The sequence below is a fragment of the Acanthisitta chloris genome, unplaced genomic scaffold (assembly GCF_000695815.1).
Source record: "Acanthisitta chloris isolate BGI_N310 unplaced genomic scaffold, ASM69581v1 scaffold16518, whole genome shotgun sequence".
Classification (NCBI taxonomy): Eukaryota; Metazoa; Chordata; class Aves; order Passeriformes; family Acanthisittidae; genus Acanthisitta; species Acanthisitta chloris.
The window spans coordinates 66218-90437 of NW_008686684.1; the positions used below are offsets into that span (position 1 = coordinate 66218).

A 24220-nucleotide genomic window follows, 5' to 3' on the forward strand; every position below is an offset into this window, starting at 1 on the left:
TTCTGATACTACCAATACTACCTGTTATTTAATTGTGTCACAGTTTCCCTGCAGAAGTATACAGCTGCTAGTGGACAGAATGCCTGTTAAGTTGTCATGTAATTAAGGAACAAGGTTATGATAATTTTGTAATATTCTGTAGATTTTTCCAGGCTTTTTTGAAGCTGTATCTATCAGGATTTCTAATGTGGTAGTATAAAAGTTATAGCTCAAGATATATCATGACTGCATAGATGTTACTTGCATTAATTCTAAGCTACATGTTTCAGTGTTTCTGTGATAAAGACCAAGGTATTTTAACATTTTAGCCATAAAAATTCAGCTAACTTGTGAAATTGGTTTTCTCAGCAGCTACATCATGAAGAGCAGGAAACTGAACAGATGGTTAATTAAAGATAATAGATTTTTTTTGCATGTATCCAAAGTGTTTTAAAACATACCAATCTAAAAGGTGACCCACAAAAGGGTTTTATAAGTGAAATGCATTTATTTGCGTCAAACAACTCACATGAAGGAAGACTAAAATACCTGCTACATCATGAATGCCCTTTTTGGCTGTGATATTGAAACATATTAAACATATTTAGCTCTTTCTATAAAGAATAAATCCCTCTGACTTGTTCTGGCTCACTGTGCATGAAGTGTTCAGGTAACAGTTCACCATCTTGTGGATACATGCAAAATATTGCATTGGATGCTTGAGGAAAGGGATGATTTTCTAAAGTCAGAGCATGCCTAGAAATAGTGTTACTAGGCCACTGTGGGAAGCAAAGAGCTACATATTGGACTGGGACAGCAGCTATGGAGAGTTCACAGTCATTTCTGGCACAACAATACAACCTGGGAAGTTTCCTTCTGCTGCTGAAACAAAAGCATTTGTCTGTCAAACAACAATCTTACTGTCCTCTCCAGCAAATCCAAAACTATTCTTTGTGATTCTATTTCTCCAGTATTAGGCTAAGAATAAAAATTTACCAAAGGTTGAGTTGATCCATATACTGGGTGGGAATTGTGGGCAGAGTACTAGAGCAATAAGCATTAACTTGAAAATTCTGGTTAACTGCTAGAGAAGAAACATGAGTAAAAATAATTCTTTCATTCCTGAAGAAACAGATAAAGGGACATCAGATTTATGCCTAGATTTAAAGAAAATCAACATGCATAGCAGCAGCACTAACAGTTTACTGAATGTATTTGGTTGAAACTATGATGTAATCAAGAAGTTGGGTTTAATAGTATGCCCTCCTGTATGGATCTGAGAAATGATAAGCAGTCTATAAAGTGAAAGTTTGAATCCCTACATACCTTATAGAAAGGCTTCTAGATTCTTGTATTGTACTGAAACTGAAGCCACTTACAAGAAATGAATCATCTGTGAATTATCACATGACTTGTATGTGAAAAAATCCAGGTCACATAGCACAATGCTTCTTCCCAGGATGATAAGGGCTGTTTCTAGCTAATTTAGCTGTCTGTAGAAGTGAGCTGCATTTACAGCTCACCAGTTCAGAAATTCATTAGGCTGATTGAAGTGTTTGTTCCTTGAAGAAGGCATACAAAACCTTCAATATCCACTGCTATTGGAAAGCAGATGGGACCAAGAAAATATACTTTTCCTTTTATTTGCTTGCAGCTTCTCCTTTTCAGATCACTCATTTATATCTGGCCTGTGGCTGGACCTGTCTCTTTAACTGGGCTCCAGACATGCTGAGAAGTAAAGCTGTGTGTTGTGTGGCACAGGTCCAGTGCTGGAGGAACAATGAATTGGTGAGAAAGCAGAATTGCTGGACTCACACCAAATTATTCAACAGTTCTATAAACTTGTTAAATTTGATTTGCATGTTGTTGGGATATTATCATCTTTAATGACTTTCTGAGAAGTCCATGTAGCACCAAGTAGACTTTGGGTAACATCAGTGCATCTTCAGCATACAAAGTGATAATTTTTACAAACGTTGTTATAGGCAGCAATTCTTCCACAATTTGCCAGCTTTCTTAGCAACTTTCCATGTGTTTGCCACTGCACTGATGTTTTAAACACTGAAAAGAACTACAACTGTCCATCTGAGTTCCCCAAGTACCTCTGCACTCTCATCAAATCCATAAATCTTTCTTTCAGCTGCTACTCTATGCCTTGATCTCACTTCAGAAGTTTCTTTGCTATCGTCTGCCTGCAGGAAACATCGTGTGGAGGTTCTGTGGATTGCATCAGACAGGTAAAAGCTGGCACTTGAATAATTTATATCAGCAGCACATTTTCAGTAAGCAACTTGGCCAGCAGCAGAAGAAGAGCATCTTTAGAAAGATCTCGGTATATATGGAAGACATCTGAAAAAATTTTGATTACTTATCAGTGCCACACAAAATGCAGAGGCACTAAACACTGATGCCAGTAGATAACCTACAAATAACAGGTCCTTCACATGTGTGTTGCATTTAATACTACTTTCAACCACTTCTGTAAAATTATTTCCAATTAACTGACTGACTTTTTATTGTCAACGGCATAAGCTGCTAGGCTGGTGTTTGAATGAAGAGATGAAGAAACACAAAGAGAAAAATGAGACTGCTAGTTGACAGAACAGAACTGATCAGTCACAGTGGAATATACTGTTTCATCAAGAAGACGTCTCTGATGAAGCATCATAAAAATGTCACTTGATTACCTTTCCCTGACATCCAAATGAAATATCATATGTGCAAACCATAACTGAAATTCCATTGACTACTAGTCACACAAAAATGAAGCCTCACACTGTCAGCTCACAGCTTGCTCAGAGCAAACAGATTAGATCTCAGGAACAACGAACACAGTGCTATGAGTGAAGACTGCAAACTAACACTAAAAACTCTCAGATCTTATCTAGAATTAATTATTTTTATTTAATTTCCCAGACAAGGAAGACAAAACACTGAGTGTTAGCCAAAACTTAGCTATGACTAATAGAATTCTGTCTCCTAGTGTAAATGTGGGGTTCATAACCACTTCTAAAGCATGTAAAAAAGATATTTTGCTTTGATATGCTGTTCAAAGTGAAACTCCTGTTTCTAAAATTAGAAGTTCTAATAGGGAAATAAAAATACTTACAAGGGGATGAAGATAGAAGAAAAGATAGTAGTGTGCCATCTTTGGAATTAATATGATCTGATGGGATGATAATAGGAGATTGATTATATTCCTCATTTTGGAAGAGCTACTGTGCATTCCCACTATTACAACTTGAGCATCAATTATGTACACACTTCCTTTGGACAGCATTTTTCAAAGGGCTTTATAAAGGATGTTAGGATCATTATCCTGACTTGACTGATAAGAAAATCAAGAAACAGACCACTGAAAAAATAACTAACTGAATGTCACCTGGCAGACAAGTGGAAACACAATTTTTCAAGTTTCAGTCCCATATGCTTTTGGCAAGACCACACTGATGCTTTCAAATGCCACCGTCCACCCAGGTGAGTGTTCACAGAATTTATAAAGGCATTGATTGAGCTTTTGTTACAAGCCTTGTAAGGCCTGTAAGTACCTACTAAATATTACAGCAAGGAGCCATTATTGACTGTTACAATGCTCTCCTCTAGCAAAGCCACCCAGTTGTAAATGGCTGGCAGGAATTCAACATTCCTGTTTAAAACAGTCTGTCTCTTTTAGATGCCCTTGCAGTCCTGGTCTTCCCCAGCTGTGACATTTACGATAGGAAAAAGCAGGATAGGCAAGTGACGCTTTTCTGATGTCTGGTGTAGCCATTCCCTTATGCTTTCACAACACAAGGAATTTCATCATGTAGAACTCCAATACTTCCCCATGCCTGTTACCTTAGCCATTTGGTGACATTACTTCTTTAAAAGAAATTGTTTTGAGAAAGAACAACTCAAGTAACAATTTCTGTTGAGAGAAGAAAACATTCACAAGCTATATCAGACATGACAGTAGTAACAAAAAGCTTTGTCTTTCTCAGAATTACAACAAACAAGCAGTTACTGAAGGTAAAGATTGGTGTGCCAGGTAGGAGCTCTTCACCCTCTCACCACCTCCACTTCCTTCCCTCATTAAGGACTGCTGGCTGCTGCTCCATCACTCATCTAACCTGAAGTTATGCCTGCTACTACTACAGAAATTTTTCTCCATGCCACAGCTGCCAGATTGTGGACTCTTCATACAACTCAGGTAGCCAAGAGAATTATAATCAGTGTAGAGACTGCCCAAAAATGCACAATCTACAATGCAATATGTTATGCATAGTTGCATAGTGCATCATCCAACATTTATGACATCACTGTATCATTGTCTGAATGCAGGAAGATTCCACCAAAGAACCATTTCCCTTTTCAGATTAGCAGGCCATTTACCTTTTGGTTTGTTTTGGGGTTTTTTTTGTAACAGTTCAATGATATTTTGCTCAAAAAGTTGCAAGAACATTTAAGGGTTATTTTTGACACAGGAATGATTCTAACTCTGAATTCCACAAATTGAATTTAGATTTGTAACTAGAAATTATGAGTTCAAACACTGATCAAATAAAACACTGCTGTGTGTAAATGATACACACGCAAACATACACAGAGCATTTACAGGGTTAGATTTTACACATAATTGCCAAGTATATTTGGAAAGCCAAACCCTCTGCTTTGTACTGACCTGAACACCCACTGAGTCCTTAAGACATGATTGCTTCAGCTAAATTGTTTTGTTTTCTCCTTCTAGATGACAACAGAAACACTGATGTTCTGCACTATCTGCCTTTATCTGAACTTCTGCTGCACAAATTCATGTTCTACTGATTGTTTACTACAGCATTACAAAATGTAAGAACTCTGGTTTTGGTTGTTTGGGTTTTTTTCTGCATGTTTGCCTTCAAAGTATCTTTCCATCTGAGCAAATATAGTGCTCACTGGCTCTCTGCACCATCCCCTTCATCCTTTGCTACAGGAAAAATAGACTTCACTGTCTCTGCTAGTGGCATAAAACTCACAAGGACATTCTGTGGTCTCCTACCCAACTCTGAGCAGTCACAGCAGAAGGGAATCATGACTGAGCTTTTCTTTAGCAAAGGAAAGCCATCTATACAAGCATGAAAAATGTTCATTTATTTTGCTTGAGAACTGGTTTCCGGATTCCTGTTTTTTTTTCCCAGCCCATTGAATGTTCAATTCCCACTGTACAATACACTGAAAATACAGGAAGGATATGATCAGTGGGCTTGATTTCAAAGATGTGGAACTACCACTGAACTAGACTTGACTGAGTTTAAATGGCCCCAGGACATTTCATCACCTTGGGATAGATTTACAGATCCAACGATTTAAGCACAAAGATATATATAAAACCATTCCACAAGTTCTTGCTTGTTAAAAGATTCAGAGGCAAACATGGTATTTCTACAGCTTCTTAAATGACAGAAACACATCCATTTCAACTAATTTTTCTTCAAAAATAAACAGCTTTGCAGTCATTCATTACTAACCTGGCTGTTAAAGTAGGAGAAACAACAACAGAGGTAAAAATCTTCACCATAGCCATTTTACAAAGATCAGCTGCAGAGCCTACGAAAGAAAGTGACTTACTTTTAATTGAAAGCATGCAAAAGGAAAATGTTCTTCTTGGAACTATGGAATAGGAATGAAAAACATCTGAAGATTCTGAATTCTAAGAATTTGCAAAACTATCAGATTCAATTAATGTAATATGTGAAACAGATCAAAGGATTAATAAATAACAAATGAAATAATTATATGTCAATTAAAACTAGAATATAACAATATGAAATTAAGTGCTAATTAAAGGCGAATTTTTCAGTCATGACCATGAGTTGAAAAATTACTTTTTATGAAAAAAAGTCTGAAATTATCTAACTCTAAATCAATTGAAATTTAATGACACAAAAGGTCAGAACATTTTTTTCAGTGCTGTGTTTCAATTTGGAGACTTAATTTTACACTTCTTCATATTTCCATGTGTATGTATTATATACTCATTACATTACAGTGTCAAGAACAGTAGTGCAAAAGCAGTGTTAAGGTACACAACAGATGACACATTTCTGGTGATCAAGAGGCAGAATGATTCTCCAGGCCTGCAGTTTGGTGCAGGGCTCTGTTCTGAACCATGCAACAGGAGTTTAATACATTTTACATAGAAGGTTTAGCAGACAAAACACAGAAATGATCCTTGAAGTTAGGACTGGAAGCCATAATCCTCCTTGTCCCATCAGATCTCCTAAACGTCCTAGACCATAGACATCATAGAATCATAGAATCAATCAGGTTGGAAGAGACCTCAAAGGTCATTGAGTCCAACCCTACTGTCATTACTAGACCATGGCACTAATCATCCTTTTCACACCCCATAATGCAATGAATTTTTAATTTTTTCTTCCAAATGGTTTAACTTTCAGAGTAGCCCTAAAGAACAGCCCAATAGGCAAATGGTAAGGGCACTTTGCTGGGAGATAACCAGAGAATCATTGGAATATCTCCAGCTGGAAGGGACCCAACTCCCTGCTCATTGCAGGACTCTAAAACTGAATCATATAACTAAGAACATCATCCAGACACTCCTTGAACTCTGGCTGCCTTTGGAGCATGACCACTTCCCTGTGGGGAGCCTGTTCCAGTGACCAAACACCTGCTGGGTAAAGAACCTTTCCCCAATATCTAACCTAAATCTCCCCTGACACAGATGCCTGCTGTTCCCTCAGGTCCTATCACTGTCACTAGTGAAAGGAGCTCAGCACCTCCCACTCTGCTGCCCCTCATGAGGTCACCCCTCAGCTTTCTCTTCTCCAAGCCAAACAAAACAAGTGACCTCAACCACTCCTCCTAAGTCCTGCCTTCAAGACCTTTCACTGTCTTGGTTGCTCTCCTAATAACAGTCTAATAGTTTGTGGTCTTCTTATATTGAGGCACTCAAAGCTGCCCCCAGGTCTCAAGGCAGGGCTGCACCAGCGCAGACCAGAGCGAGACAACCTCCTCCTTTCACCAGCTGGGGATGCTGTGCCTGATGCACTCCAGGACATGGTTGGCTCTTTTGGCTTAGAGAGAATATCTGAGAGATTGATGAGACAGACTTAACATCTCTTCTTTCTTCACTGTTTTCTATGACAAACTGCCACCCCTGAATCTCATGCTGAGACCCTGTTTTGTTCATTAGCTGTATCAAGTGCAGACCCACAGTTCTTTACTGAGACGGCAGTGTCTGACTGTGAGTTTAGCCTCAAATACCTGTCTTCTTTTCTTGTTCAAATGGTGTATCAAATTGATTCAATACATCACAAAAAGGGACACATTGATATAAAAGTAGGAGAGGATGTTTCAGCAAAGGTCAGGTAAATATCTTCTCAGTGACTATGAGTATAAAATGATATAATTGAGCATTTAGTCCATCACAATAGATATGTTCTATACACATTATTCATGAAACAATGAAAAGTAAAAAGATACAAAAGAATTCTCAAAATACTTTTTTCTGGGGAATGATTTTTAGAGATACACTATTTTATTTTTTTAAAAAAGAAAATAATTATATCCTTCTGGTTGATTTTTGCCACAATTATGACTAAATAATAAAAGGTAAAATGAAAGGTTTGCTCTGTGCAGATGGGTAGAGGTGAATTGTAACTGAAGAATATTATTGTGCTGTAGAGTGGTGAAAACTATTCAACTGGGAAATATTCAAAAAGAGAAAAAAACACTATGAAAAATGTGTGAGAAACCCAGTTGCAGTGAGTTAAAGCTGGAACTCTACGTTCCTCTCAATATTGTCATGCATCAGAAGAGCTTTCTGCTATCAGCTGCTGCTACCATAACCAAAATGCAAACTTCTTAAATTAATTAGACTATTAGGTATAACTACAAAACATATTTATTTAAATACAGTTTAGTACAACAACTGTGATAAAAGGTTTGAGCATAATTTAGAAAGTTTTTACGGTCTTAAAATATTATCTCATCGCTGAAATCCTGAAATTAAAAATATCATTGTAGCTTAGAATGAAATTATTCATAAAATCTGGGAATATTGAATCTTTTAGAGTTTTTAATCCTTGCTTTATCACACCTTCTAATATCACATTTCAAATAACAGTTACATTATTCTTCATCAGATTTGTCCTTCAGTATTATTTGAGGTGACAATGAAACAAGACAATCTCCTTGCTGTAGGTACTTGGAAGTGAGTGTGTCATGGGCAGCCCTGTGGTATCTCTGTCTCTGCTCCAGCTCAGGGGACAGATGGACATAGCAAGTGCTGCTCAGAGGGCTGTGTCTCTTCATTAGGGCTACACTGTGTGCTCAGCAGGCCTCTGTATTAGCTCGAGCATTGTGCCTTCACCTGGAGGGGCTGCTGGCCAGCTGGATGGGAACCCAGGGAACCTGAGCACAGGTCTCTGGAGAATGCTGTGCAGGCATGCCCAGTGTTACAAACACACAAGCTTTGCTGCAGATCTTATGAGGATATTTAAAATTCTACAGTTGGGTGCCTTCTACAGCAAGGTAGTTGTCACTTGAGCACAACTATCATTCAAGCAACAGAGTATATATTAGAATTCTAGGTCTGTGCATGACCTTGCAGAGACAGTGCTTAAATTCAGTTGCAAATTATAAGGGGTGTCAAACATGACACAAATACTTCAGTAATTTTAGAAATGGAACATTTAAACTAATAGTATTTGGAGAGGGAAAAAAAACCCCAACAGACAATCCTTTCAAAAGGAAAATTCAAATCACTTTATGAAAAGCATGGGGTCACTATGTCTAGAAAGCACTCTTCACTTGTCAGTAAATTGTATGCTTCCAGTGTAACTTAAGGAAAACCCTGTCAGCAGCATCTAATTAAAAAGTAATTCTTCCAAGGGATAGATTGGTAGGGGGAATCTCAGTCTTGGACTGACAGCTCAAGTTTGGGTTTTTTGGGTGGCTAAATTGTGCACACAACTGAGCCCCAAGTGATTTAAACAGAGAATGTTAAAGCATCAGATTAACATTTGAGCACTTAATGATCTTTACATTTACAATTTATATGGCAAATTTGCAATGTTTTTCTGTGAAAAAAAAAGTTTGAATATTTCTTACAAAGAATGAGTTGGGTTTCAAAACAACTAATAAAAAGGAACAATTATTGCAGTGTTGCATATTTCTTAAACTAAAGCTAGCTGGCAAAATCAAAGCCAGAATCTGTAAGCAGCATAACCACAGAAACCCTTTTGGAGTAACAAACTATCAAAACCAGAAAGGGAAATGTTTAAAGATAACAATGCATCTGTAGAACTGAATTCTAGACATTCTCTCTACACATAGTTTGGATCACACCTACATTTAACTACCACAGAGCACTTTGGTATAGTAGAGCATTTATCCTGTGGCTGTAGTTGCTATTGTTTGCTGGCAATTTCCAAGGTAGATAGACTATATAATTCAAACTTCTTTCCTAGCAGAACTCATGCCTACTCTAGTAGACTGCTAGAATATTAATTCTTCTGAGATTATCAGAGCTGTTGCCCACTAAGGGCCAGCAGAGGTTAAGGGAGAGGTCAGTGGGCAGGAAGGTAGGCAGGCAGCTCCTTACCTTGAACAACAAAGTTGACAGCCTGTCTCTCTGCCTGAGTGCGCAGCTTGTAGTCCTGTGCACTGATATTAGCCAGTGGCCTTTTACGTCCCATTATGGAAACCACATAACCTTGTAGGATTCAAATAGAAGTTAGAATTATTAGAGAGATTAAAATTATTTCAAAAATTCTTTTTTAAGAGAAGAGAGATTTTTGTCATTGTGTCGCCTGAGTCAATATTTTGTCCTCTGAACAGAGTCAGAGCTTATTTAAACTTTAAATGTTTACAGCAATTTTGATTTGAGGATTATTTTCATCCAGAGAATTGGTATATATTATACAAGGAAACTTCTGTTCATTAAAGCTGTGTTTTCATTAGGAATGCCTACTGGTAAACTAGCAAACTCTCTGTGGGAGATGAAACTATAAATACCTAGCAGAATTAGCTACCTATTAGCAGCCATAATTAGAGCTTCCCACACAAGGAATAGTTTACTTGGGGATAGTAAAGAAAAATCAGTTTGTAGAGTAATTAAATCAGTAATGAGTATTTCCCAAAAATATAAAACAGTTTTGGGGAAAAAAACCCCAAAGTTATATCTTTTTTCCCCCCCTCTTTCTTTATGTGGCATTTCTGTGTTCCTTTCACAGCCAAATTTCCTTAACTCTAGTGTGGTGGAGTTTTTTAGTTTAAAAGAAACATGAAAACACAGTTAAAGATTCCTGTTATGCCTAATGATATATTTTGCTAAAACAATTGTTTTGGAGGGCAAGTGAGAGGAGATGAGAGAGGAAAAGAGATGTGAAGATCCTTTTGTCAAAATACCACGCACAAAAACTTAGTTTATCTTCCAAACTAGACTTTGATTCTTATTTTAAGAAAAATGAAAAATCATCCATGTTAAAAATATGTATTGTAAAAATAATTCATTGTACTTATGATCACCTTGACTATCCATAAACTGTTATTAGATACCATGGAAGTTCAGACTTTCATCTCTGTGCCAACCAAGCTATGCAAGCACATGTGGTAAGGAGACCTCTTCAAACCAAAAGTTTTAACCTTTCTATGGACAACACATACCCAGAATTATGTGCAGAGGATGAAGATGGTTCTGCTAAATTAATACAACTTTCTGCAAATTAATATATTCCCAGGAGCGTTGATACCAAAAGTAACAGTTTTGGAACAAGGAACTGTTATCTGGAGGTTAGGATACTCTTTGGCAACCAGTCTTCCCAATTTAACTAAGATCTTCCAAGAAGAACTGTATTTAAAGATGGAATTCCTGAAACATTGTATTCTCAGGTAAAAACAGATTTACTGCAATATCCTTATTCCCCTGAGGTTGACTCCACAGCAGCATCACCCTGACAGTACTCATAGCTGATCAGCATCCCCAGACAAACACCCTCACTCATGTAACAGTAAGTGTCTGGGGCCAATGATTCATCTGCAAATGAAGATCTGAATGAGATCTTAATGTAACCTTCTTAATATGTTGATAATTTCATCAAAAACAACAATAGTAATTATATACACTAACAAATATCTTCATCACAATGAATTATTCATATGCTTCCCATGTCTGTGTTACATAGAGTATCAGATATTCATAACACCTAAACAATGTTAGTCAGGTGAGTGCTGCTCACCTTTGAACTGCAGAGAAGTAAAGAAAAAGTAGCCTATAATGAGCTCACTAGTCTGGAATGTTTTTGTTGTAAAATTAGAATCTGAGGTGGATTAACAAGAAAAATATTAAATAATGTTGCTCTGCTGCAGATTTTTAGAGCTGTACAACCAAAAGAGACTGGTCTTCCAGTATTAATGGTTAAAAAAAAGGCTGATAGACAGGAGCACAGGGAGGAGTAAGAAGTAGTTAGACAAGTGTGGTTTGATGACATTAGGACATTAGTCATGACACTCTTTTCTACTGAACTCATAAACCAGGTTATCACAGAAGTCTAGCTATTGAAACTCATTCACTTTAAAGAAAATAATGCTCACTTACTTTAAATAGATCAAAAAGATATAATAAATGTGTAATATTTTACTAGGTATGCTATGTTGGGCTTAATTCTAGCTAAAAATAGATGTTCAGTAACTTCACTTTTCTTGAGTAATATTAGTGAAGGAAGGAATGCAACTGTGTGACACAATGACAGTTCATACTTCCAGTAGATTTTAAAGCCCTACAAAGTACAGAAAAGGAATCTATTTTCATGACTAGAAGTCAATTATGTGTTTCTATCATGACACTCCCCCAGACAATAAGGGGTAGTATTATATTGCAAATTTATTATTTATTTCTACAAAATGTCTTAATACTGTATGCCCTGATAAGAAACAAAAGAACTCAATTTTGACAGTTCTGCTAATTAGCTTTGAAAAGACAATATTTCAAGCAGCTATGTTTTCCCTCCTCAAATTACTGCACTCCTAGGATTCACTAAATATAAATGAATATGTAGACTAACAACAAATTTGATGCAAGAAGAGTTTGCAGCTGGTGGCTCCAAGAAGCACTCTGCACACATCTGTCATCACAGCTACCACCTGAACTTCAAGAACATAAATTCTGACTGTTGCAAAGAAAAAGTAAGTTAAAAAAAATTGCTGCCGTAAATTGGCTCTTTGTCTAATAGGCTGAACTTTCACGGTCCAGCAGCCATGTGGCCTATTTATTAAGTAAAAGTTTCCTTGGGCTTTTTTGTGTTGGAGTACATTATATGTCAAAACGATGCAGTGTAACTTGACATTAAGTAGGGTTCACTCTGAGAACAGATGTCTTATTCTGTTAGCATCTTCCTGAGAAAAGGCAGACAGGCCTAACCATCTCCTCTTCGGGTTAAAGAAAAGAAAACCTGAAACTGATTCACCAAGAAATTATAGTCCACCTTTTTTGTTGCCCTATAACAACCTGAATTTGGGTCGAGCTGAACCTTTGTCTTCATCACTGTCACAAAGTGCTGATTAGTAAACAAAATACAGTCACAGACTTTGGATTACCTTTATTTCGGCATTGTTCAATGGTTTTCTTTGTAAATTCATGTACTTTCTTATATTTTTGCATAAAACTCTCTATAAATTGACTGGCTTGAAGAGGAGTAATTCCCAAGCAGTCTGCAAGACGTTCTTTACCTGGCGGTAGAGAAATTATCTTTATTATGCAATAAAGCAGAACCAAAATCCACTACCTACAATAGCACTGTTACCTGCACAATCAGTGCAATTAGTTAACTTGACTTACCCCTTTGAAAGAAGATGGATCTGAAGTATTACAATCAAATTTCAAGAAAATAAGTATATAACTCTGAGCTTGAATGTTTTACTGAAATTACTGGATTCAGTATGTAATTAGCAAGAAGTATATAAGAAGGACGTAATTAAGAAATTCCTAGTTAAAATTTATACCTATAATGTGGGTGAAATATCTTTTGTTCACAGAATAACTCCCTTGCTTTAAGTATCATTTAACTGGTTCAGTGTTGAAATCTGCAAACTTTGAAGAGCAGACAAAGCTTTGAAATAGATTTTAAACAAACACAAATATCTATGAAGGTCAAAAAAAGGATGGAGATGTTTGAGGTTAAGTTTAGATAGAAGTTGTTGTAGAGTTGTAGAAATCACAGAAAAACTTAACTGCTGAAGCAATCAGCCCAAACAGCCTGATTTTAGAAAAGCTGTTAGGAGTCTGAGTCCCACTGATTTCAGTCTTATGCTCCTCAATATCTGTAGAAATCTGGGTCCAAGTTTTGAGATGGAAGGGTTGATAAAAGAAAAGAAAAACAGGGGGAAAAAAAACAGAAAAAATGTTTCAAGAGAGAGAGAAAGGAATAACAGCTCTTGGATAGGACATAGATGCACAATATATACTCCATTAGATCCAAGAGCATTTATAAGAAAAAGCAGAACAAACCTGAAGACAGTTTTCTACAGTGTGAAAATATAAACTAAGCATCACAGTTTAAACACAGTTCCAGTAAAAATAAAACATACATCAACATGACTCATATGAAGTTTGAAAGACAGAGATATTTATGTCAGCTGCACAGCAACACAGAACCAGCACTGTGGCTGCAAAGAACAGAAGCTGAGAGGCAACGTTTCAAGGCACCAAAGGCACAGAATAGTCATTGTCACGGTAATACTGTCAAGAAAAATTGTCTGGCACTTTTGAAAGAGAGGATTTCAGCCACCTAAATGCCATCACTGTCAGTCTGATGTGCATTTCAGAACAATTCAGTAGCATTTTGTTCTCAGTCACGCCAGGATCTGCACTGAGCTGCAGGAACACCAGTCTGGACAACGTGTTAGAGGAAGGAATGCATAAGACATCCAGGATGACACTTGCTGAGCTATTATAGGTCTGTACTTTTTTTGACATCTCATTCATTTGGGTTTTCTTCCTGGGTCAGCAAATGACAAATCTATCTGCTGAAGTACATATTGTTAACAGCTACAAGACTACTATAGTTTCCTTACAGAACTGCAACATCTAAGTTCATCCATGTTAGCCATTTGAAGAACTATTAATATACAGAACAAAGTATTGCATAAAATACTGGGAAAATTAAGGCACAATATTAGCAAGGATGTCTGAAAAGTCCCACGGAAATGTAGTTCCTGGGAAGCAAAAAGAGGGGAATGCATAGCCACATAACTGTGTCAGATGTTCTACAGTGCTGGAGCATAGGCCATGTGAAGCAGAGCTCAGGAGTGGACTAAAGCTTCCCTGAGCACACTCTGTGATTTACCTGTGCTAGGGGAATTATTAGCAGCAGCCCATGAGTTTTAGTGTTCTCCATTCTGTAATATCAACTTTCAAAACTGAAAATAGCATTAGTTGTCATTTAAACACTTCTATATCCCTCTTTGTCAATTCAGGGCTTGAACATACTGCCATTGACTAGAATTAATTCCTAATAAACATTGCAGATGTTTAAACTGTCTGTGTTTTAGTTTTACAAGATGACTGAAACAGAAACAGGTGAATTGAACTGCTCCAAGCCAAGGAAAAGTAGTCATAGAATCACAGAATATCCTGAGTTGGAAGGGACCCACAAGGATCATCCAAGTCCAACTCCTGCTCTGCACAGGGCATCCCTGAGGATCACACCATGTGCCTGAGAGCATTGTCCAAACACTTCTTGAGCTCTGTCAGGCTTGGGGGCTGTGACCACTGCCCTGGTCCAAGGCCCAATCATCCTCTGAGTGAAGAACCTTTCCCTAATAACCAGCCTTTTTCTTTGCTTATTATCCTCCAGAATTATAGAAAAGACCTTGAAAACATGAACCAAGTGTAACCTAAAGCTAAGAAAATGAAAAGATTACTATTTACTACATGAAAGGTTTTCATTAACTCTTGTAAGCGTTTTACAGGCAAGTTCCTCAGGGAATGTTTCTGTGGGTTTCAGTTCTAAAAGAAGTATTATTCACACTCTTCAGTTGTATCAAAATGTCTCCTTAATGAAAAGTGAGCCATCTTTTGAAGGGAAACAAACTGTGGGTGGAATTCAGTCCATCAACTTCAGGTATCTAACAATTACTTTTTGTCAGCCCAGTTTCCATCAAAAGAGTTTAATGATATCATTTCATGTCTTAATTAGGATCTGATCTCACAGCTAATGAACTGGAAACATCTTATTATCTTTGAGATGCTTCAACTGCCCTCGTTTGAGAGACAGGGACACAAAGCAAACAAGTAAATGGAGATACTTAAATCAAGCACTGCTGCACCGAAATGTTTAGTGCCTGGTACAGAGCAAATGAGGGAATGCCAATACTTTGCCTAAATCCATTCCTCGAGGTTCTCTATAGCATGAGCAGACAGACATAGGCTCTACTGAGAGAGGCTCTAGCCTCAGGAACTGAGGCATTTCTGACTATAAACAGAACTCCAGGGCATTCCACTGGTGGTGATTCAGTCTGATTACATCAGGTATCTGCCTGTTCCACCCACAGTGAAGGGAAGAGATGGGAGAGAGTGTAGCATCCACATGGATCAAGGGGCAGGGGTGCTAATGCCTGTATTTTGTAAAATAACCCAGCAATGATACCATTCAGGCTGGAAATTGGAGATTTTGTTCCAGTCTCAGCACAGGAAGGTCTCAATTTACATTGCAGAGAACTTGTGCTGGGTTTTTAACATACATCATAAACAGAGATGTTTAAAATGCTACACAGCTTCATGTAAAAATGCAGGGGTGTACATATATATCTATTTATTTACTCTTTTATGTGTGTATATAACCTTCACACACCCATATACATAAACAATATATTCTGGAGAGCTGAATTTGAAGTGTTTTTCTTCCTTTCCCATTTGAATGCCTTGGCCAATTCTGCCTTTGGTTCAAGGACCATTGATGACCTACTGCAAAGGATGGTTTAGAAAGCATTCTCAACCAGGAACCCAAGATTTAGCACTAAGTGCTTCCAAGCTACATAAAGCCTGCAGCCTAGGGCTCTCATTTACTAAATTAGTCAAGTACTTGGCTCTTCTGTAGAGCTTTTTGGATTTCTCCACAAGACCCACATAAAGTTTAGTCAGCTTTTCACTAAAATCAATTCACAAGAGCTTGTATCTTGATGATAGATATAAATCTGTCTTCCCAGAAAGGGTAATTCTAAGCATGTATAAAGCATAAGGTGAGTTAGGCATCACTTAAGAAATGGTAGGCAGTTTTGGAAATTATGCAGAACTTTTCAACTTCTCTAGGACATAGGCAGAATGAGTAACAGTGGAATTGTGCAAGTTTTCTGCAGTTGTGAAGAAATGGCAGTAAACATTAAGACTCAAAGTAAGGTAACACTTTTGTGCTGTGAGAGTGACTGAACACTGGCACAGGTTGCCCAGGAAGGCTGTGGAACCTTGAAGAGGCTTTCTCCAGCTTTGAAGACTTTGAAAAGCTGTATGGGCACAGTCCTGGGCAAGTGGATTGAGGTGTCTATGCTTGAGCAGCAGGGCTGGATCTGATGACCTCCAGAGGTCCCCTCCAATCTCAGCCATTCTGTGATTCTATAAATCTGTTTGAGACAATACTGGAGTTCCTTTAAATTCATTGCTGCTATTCTCAGCTGTGTCTATATACTGAGCAAATGCAAAGTCCACTCAAAATTAAACTCATTTTAGATATAGAAAAATGCTTCAGTTTTATCAACAGCAAATAAATACAAAATCAAAGCATCTTTGTATATGGCAATGTGACTCTATTAATTTGATTTTTTTTATATTGGGCAGATAATTCACTAACCCCTGATATAAATAAAAAGGTAATACTCCAACAAACTTCTATTCACTTTTAGAAGTTCAGTCTACTTATATGAATAAAGTATAAACTTACTGCAGCTGTTTGGTTTTTTAGAAATGCCTACCTGCTCCATAAACCACTGAGTAAACTATTCGCTTTGCTTGCTCTCTATCAGTATGTTTCACTTCTTCACTTGGAATCCCCTTCCTAAACAAACAAACAAAACCCACACATTTTCAGTTAAAACTAATGTAAGTTGTTATCCCCACAAAATACGTATTTAAAGTCAATAAACACTTAATAACTACAAAATTGTGAGATACAAACTGAAGCACTTAAGGGCCTTTGCTGTCAGCTTAGGAATGCACAACTTCACAAATTTTGGTGGTGACAGTCCATAATAAATGAAACTTTTTATTTTGGTCTTCATCTTTTTCTTTTCTTTCTAATCAAATTCTTGGCTAGGAAAATACTGCTACTATATTATTAGTTCTTAAGATTGAGAAGGATTCAATATTGACCCATGAGAAAATTTTTTTCCAGCCACAGCATTTCTTCAAGATGTGATGTATATAGAGACTCAAAGCATAAGTCTAAACTAAGTCTACTTAAACAAATACTGTATCAGGGCTTCATTAACAGGAATACCCAACCTTTTATCAAGAAATGACTGATAAAAGCATGCACTGGATCTCTCCATATGCCTTACAGAGCTCTACAATATTGAGGCTTCATAAAACAGCAGCACTGGCTGTTTCTGAACTGGAGAGTGAAGCTGGATTACTCCCAGCAAAGCATCATCCTTCCCAGTTCCCATTCACTCACCAACTGATGTAACAGTTCTGTGAAGAGCTAACAGATTTAGCAGTTTGCAAATAAAAAGCTATGACTCCACAATCATCTAGTAAGTGCCACCTATCCCTACCCAAATGCAGCTTCCGAAGGAATGTTGACATTGTTGATAACTGAAAGCACTGGAGGATATTGATCATTTGGCTTAAATGGAAGTGTGGTGGGTGAAATCTTGATCATTTACTCACACTCTGGAAAAAAATATCTACACAAATTGTATTTGGGCCATGGAGATGAATTGTTATCAGAGATACTTGATAACATCTGCACGGGTTGGCAATAAGTCTCCTCATGAGTCTGTTGCATTTTCAAAAGCAAAATTTCCTACAGTTTGTTATGAAGGGGTTTTTTTGCCATGAAAGATGCTTAGTTGTGAAGGTTTAGGCTGAGTAACTGTGAGAAATTGGTGTATTCCTGTGTATATTCTTGAAGAAGCCTTTCACCATTGTTATGATATTCAAACACCTAGAAAATCAGCAGAGCCACAAATTTTTGCTTGCTTGGCCCATACACTGATTTTAGCCAAGCCCATGCACAGCACTGGTATAATTAGGCACCCTGAATGATAAACAGGCTCACCTTGAGTGCAATCAGATTTAAGCAAGTCCTTATGGCAGTATAGATTTTTTTGCAGAGGAAAAGCAAAATTAAATATAATTTCAAATCTTCATTGGACAAAAAGTCTTCGGTTTGGTAGAAGCTCACATTGTTCCTTTGAATGCTACTAATTGCTCAAAAATAAAACAGACTTTTCATTGCTCAGTTTAGCTGAGAAACATGAGGAACTAAATAATTTTATACAGTGTTTTCCAGCTGTAAGGAACTGGATAATCTAATAGTGTTTTCTATCCGTAATGAAGACTATTCCCAACTTAAGTCAATCATTCTGCTAGTTGGAGACTGTTATCATTTGCCTTCTTAGTTATGCCAGGTCAAAAGTTCATGGATCTTTTGAATAGAGTATGCTGAGATTCCCAAATGTACCTGAATAAGAGGACAAAGTGGCACTTGGAACTAATAAGTGCAGAATTAGGAAACTAGACATCATTAAGGATTTCCTGAAGCAATCTCCAGCAGAAAGACTGCAGGAATTTCCTGAAGAACATGGCAGAAAGCTACAGAGACACTTGAGAAAGAATCTATCCAGAAGCAGGAGGGGAAAATAGAATCTGGTATGAGAGAAAATCTTTCCCGAGGACCTTTCTGAGACACAGAACCAAGATTGAAGAACACTGAAACCAGGGGAAGCATATAAAATGTAATACTGCTCTCCTAATACTGCATAATTTGAACTAGAGGTGTGGAGAAGGCAAGAGAGAGGAGAACAGCAATAGAGTTTACTTGTCTGTGCCTAGAGACAACTGAGAGGGAGAGGGTGTGTTAGCTGCTCACTTCTCTGACAAAGAAGGGCAGCAATAGAAAGAACACAGTGGGTAAGAAGTCATGGAGATCTGTAGAGGATCTGTAGAGGATCTGTCTTGCTCTGTGGTTAGTCGTGAAACACATAGGAAGAAATTAAAATTTCAGAGCTTTATGTCAAATATTTCCTTAAATATAATGTTAAAACCAAAATGGTCAATCAACACCTCCTAGTGTGTCAGAGTGGTAAATATGAGCACTGGGCACAGAGGCATTACATCTACCACTTTGTGTATCTGCAAATTTATGTAACACATGCAAGAACACATAATAATAAACTATGAAATTGCCATATAAATCAAAAGTGCCTGAGCAAACACAAGCCATTAATCAAAACTCTTCCATATTTTTCTCTAATAATGTTTTTTTCTGTTTGTATTGACAATGATTGGTTTCTACTAGAATGTTTGATTCCTTGTGTAATGCGGAGTGGCATTACTTCAGTATGAGGTGAAGGCTATTTATTCCTTTGAATAACAAAATTAAGGTGGGGGTGTGCAGTTCCTCAGAATTGCCTCAGCCACGTTAGAAATCCCCAGTGAGCTTTCTTCATCCTGTTTCCTCTACAAACAAATCTATGTTTGTGATAATTAATTTGTTTCAATGGGTACTGTGAGAACGTGTTTCAAGACAAAACTTCCATTTTGGCTTTGGACTCATCATGGAATACCATGATATTGAAAAGGAGACTTTTATCTGTTTACTTGTATAAGAAATTTTTAAGCTACAATCACTAAGCAAGTCATCCAACGCATGAGAATACTCAGTGCTGAATTGTGGTAGGATGTAAAACAGATCTATAGTGGAGATGCATTTTTTAAAACAAATTTGAATCTGAAAAAGGAAGGTGAGTGGGTATAAAGCAGTCTTAGCTGCTGGGCAGTGACACCAAGGCAGTGACTCCCGCTCACCCAGCACTGTATGTACAGCTGGGGGAAGACAAAGAGCATTAATGCAATGTTACAGAAATTAATGCAGAAAAAAAGCTCAAGAGGAAAAAGAATTTACTGCAGATTCAGTTGTGGAAACAGCACAATTCCTGAAGTCCTGCAGGAAATATATATGCAGTTACTAGTTCTAGCATGAAAGGCATTTTAGCGTTTTATGACTTCTTTCTCATTACTCTCTCTCAAATACACTGGGATAAGTTCAAGTTCATAATCAATATTTTCACCATCTTCACATCTCCAAATGTGCAATATTTCACCTCCTACATTCCTGTCCTTGCCTGCACGCTTGTCTCAGGCTATTTCCACATCTCTGATTTGTTCGTACTTTACCTTTCTTTGTTTAGCTTTCTGAGTATTTTGCTTTATAGCACATTACATGATAGATATCCACTAGGTAGAATAAAGAACAGAGTTCAGTGCTGGAAGACATGTTAAGGTTAGCAATTATCATTATTCTGTGAACGAGTTTGCAGAGTTAAACAATCTGGAATGTTCTGTGAGGACAGAAAAATAACTTACAGCCAAAAATGGTAGAAAATCTAACAAATGTAGTGAGAGCAGAGACAGACAAAGTGTTTGAAAAGGTGTTTCTACTAAGAACTGGGCTGTATGTCTAAGGGAGAATAGCTGCCTAATTCCTAGAGTGAAAAACAGTGCAAGTAAGTTTTCCAGCAAGCAGTGAAGAAGGATAACATCAAATAATTATTAAAAAGCAAAGTGCAGATATGAACCAAAAGGAAACATGTAATTTATTACTTTTCAGAGAAAATATCTTGAATATTTTCATAATTTCTCCAAAATTCACTGTATTTTTTGATATATTAATGGGATCTAACTGATGTCTCACAGAGTTTCTGCTGAATTAAGTCTTAAGTCTTTAAAATGTATGAATACCACGTTTCTTTATACCCAAGAAAATACAGCACTCAGATCTTTAATTTAAAAAAAAGCTTAAATATAAACTGGAATAACTCATGTAAAACAGAGTAGAGATCTGGATGGATCTATTTTCACCTGTACAGAATATTAAAAAGCATTAACATGAATTTCAGTATTCAGAAATGAGCACAGATTGAAGGATATGAGCACATACACACACCAAAAAAAAATCAAAGAGGCCACAGGGCATAAAGTTTGAGCAATGCCAAAATAAAGCTTTGAGAACAGGTAGAAATGGGAGGAAATCAGTCCTACAAGAATGCGATAAGACATTTCAGCATTTCTGGGAAATGTGTGGGGACGGAAGTCAACTGTTTATGCACAGGAAAAGGCAGAAAAAACTTCTCAAACACAATATTGGCAAACATGCATTGCCTTGGTCTGCGTTACATTCCAGCCAAGCCAAGCTCAGTCATAATAGCCACATAGCTCTTGGCTGCTGTCTTGCATCTGCCAATTAATCCAAGTCAGAGCTGTGAGTTGTCAATGTGGGAAATGAGATGGAGTGCCATGAAATTCATTTTCTATGTGGTCATTAATGTCCAATAAATGAGTGAACGTATGAGTGAATACACATTCATTCATCTGACTGCTTTAACAGCATTTTATTATTCTCATCAGTGAACTATATAAATCTCTCAGTTTCATTCACCTGTTGCTGTTTAATAGCAGATGAGGGGTTTATATTTTGGACATTTGCGCCTGGAACTTTGTGTTGGCACGTGAAATGGGAACAATTTATGTCATTAGCGACAACCACAAGGTTGAGAAAGGCCCAGGATTACAATGGCATCACCACTGTGTAGATCATGTAAGAGGTAAATTCTGCAAGCTCACTTTTTCAGTTTCACAGGCCTTATTATACCTGAGGCAAGCAGAATGTTGACCACGATGCCTGTGAGCATCCTAAACATATGGAAAAGATTGGCTACACATAACCTAGTCTGCTCACTGCTAATGCAGTGTACAAGAATAAACAACTTTTTCCATGAGTCATTTTCCATGACTCATGGAAAATGCTAACAAGGCTCAGGTATAAGTTGCCTCAGACATTTTTAAGGTAATATGCAGAAGTGATCTTGGTATGACTTCTGCCTGGCTAATCTCTGTTACAAAATCCAGAAAAGGAGGAGCTTGGAAAACAATTTCCCTGAAGAGAAAGTAATATCAATACAGACCACAACTTTTGCCTCATGTGTGAATCAAGAGCCAGACATAAGATAGATGCAATTACCCCATCTAAATATTTTAATCATACAGAGGTGTAATGTGTACGATTTGATATGGAATGTCCAGTGAAAACCACAAACATAACTAGATGTTTGTGCCTTCTATAACTATGAGGAATTTACACAACTGTGTTTGAAAGAAAAAGTAGTGAGATTGTCTTCCTCATAAGAGCATGGAGACAGTGGGATGAAAAATGAAATTTGTCTAGACTGCTCAGAATAGTGGAAATAAAGTCAAGATGCTTTCAACAAATAGGAAAGAAACCTCTCTGTTGCCCAGAGAAGTTGTGGACTCCCCATTCCTGTAGGTGTTCCAGGCCAGGTTGGATGGAGCAACCTGGTCTAGTGAAGGTGTCCCTGCCCATGGAAAGGTGTTGGAACTAGATGCGCTTTAAGGTCCTTCCAACCCAAACCATTCTAGAATTCAATGATTCCATGAAAGAATTATCTACAAAGACTAAAATGCAGAAGAACATTTTGTCAGAAGGGAAACAGCAGGTCAATATCTAACAGAAAGAGAAACCTTTCTGATGTAACCTAAGCATATATAGTTTTTTCTTGTATTTCTTTATCTATGTCACTTCTAAACACTTGTCAAGTCTGATTCAGATGATCTGTCAAATGCTTGTATTTGCATTTTTATCGGGACCTGGTTTGCATAAGTGAAATACAAGGTTATAGAATAGCACAAAGAAACTCACCCAAATATATACGAAATAAATGAACCAACACATTATGGCATTGGGATACAATAAGTAGTACACCAGATCCATCACATCTTGTCCTCCTAATCTAAAGGGCAATACTTAGGGCACACATTCCATGTATATTTGTTACACCCTGGCATTGGGAGAGGCAGAGCTGTCTTCCAGTGGCCACTGCACCTATTGGGGAATCTCTGGAATGGATCTCCCTTGTAAATATAAGGGTCATGTACTTAAACAGAGGAGAGAGGGTCACAACCTCCCATTCAGGAGCTTAACTTTGCATTTTATTTAGGTTAGAGGTTTTTATAAAAGCTTTTAGCTGTGTTCAACTTCTTTGAACTAAAGACTACAGCAGTGTCAGCTTGATGTCATCCTTCCCAGGCTACAGCCAGCTCTGAAACATTTTTGTCATTGCATCTCTTTTTCCTTTGTGTATGCCATCGTACCAAACTGTGCTTTAATTTGTTTTAGATCTATTTACCACCAGGAAAAGCTTTATAATTGCTATAAAACTCCTTTGCAAGAATCCAGAAACACTTTAGGATTCCAGTAGTTAATCATAAAATAATTTATTTTGTCTGAATAGCCTCTATAGTCCATTGCATGAAGATTTATTTCATTAGTCTTCAACCTTTTTTTAAAGAGCATGGTATTTTGCTTTCATGTATCTTACAGAAATTAAACTCATGTCTTTGCAGTTTCCTCCTAGGGCCAGAAGTCGTCTGTAGTTACATTTTAAAGTAGCAGGGAACCAGATAAAGACATTGCAACAAAGTCATGTCATAAATTATAGCTATTGTCAGTACTAATTTGTTGAAAAATTAATTTGGGAGCAAAGTGATCCATTATCTTTATTAAGAGATTTACCTGCATGTTGCTGTCCCTGATATTGGATATTGAAGAGATAAATTAGATAGCATTTATTTTCAGTGATCACTTAGAGTTTTTCTTTAAAAATGAACAATTCTGGACATCTGTTGGTTGGAACAAGAAGTCCCTGACATCAATAAAGGTGGTTGAAAGAGCACATCTTATCCTGCAACTTTCACTTTTTCTCTTTTCTGCAGATAGGAGTGAAGGAGACATTATCAGACACCACAAAACAACTGAGGACTGTCCAACCTCCTCAGAGCTTGTTGTGTCAGTAGTTTGTGTATTAGTTGTGGTGGTGAAAATTCTAAAACTTTATTTTTCGTTTAGTCTAGAAAGAAAGCAAGCAGATAATATGCAATAATAATAATCTTCCCATGTGACATAAAATTAAGCTGTCTGGCTAAACTTCTAGTTAACCACCTGGTTTATTTAAAGCTATTGTTTAGCTCTCC

The 24220-nt window shown here is 37.3% G+C and overlaps 1 protein-coding gene across 1 annotated transcript in view; it reads right to left on the reverse strand.

Annotated features, from left to right (window-relative positions):
* The window catches only part of POLN (polymerase (DNA directed) nu), a 92346-nt gene that overhangs the window by 17639 nt on the left and 50487 nt on the right, over positions 1-24220 (reverse strand). The window contains exons 19-22 of the mRNA XM_009080278.1: positions 16924-17006; positions 12556-12687; positions 9563-9673; positions 5466-5544 (exon numbers count right to left, since the gene is read on the reverse strand). Of these exons, the coding sequence (XP_009078526.1) occupies positions 5466-5544; positions 9563-9673; positions 12556-12687; positions 16924-17006 (405 nt within the window). The remainder of the gene's footprint in view (positions 1-5465; positions 5545-9562; positions 9674-12555; positions 12688-16923; positions 17007-24220) is intronic.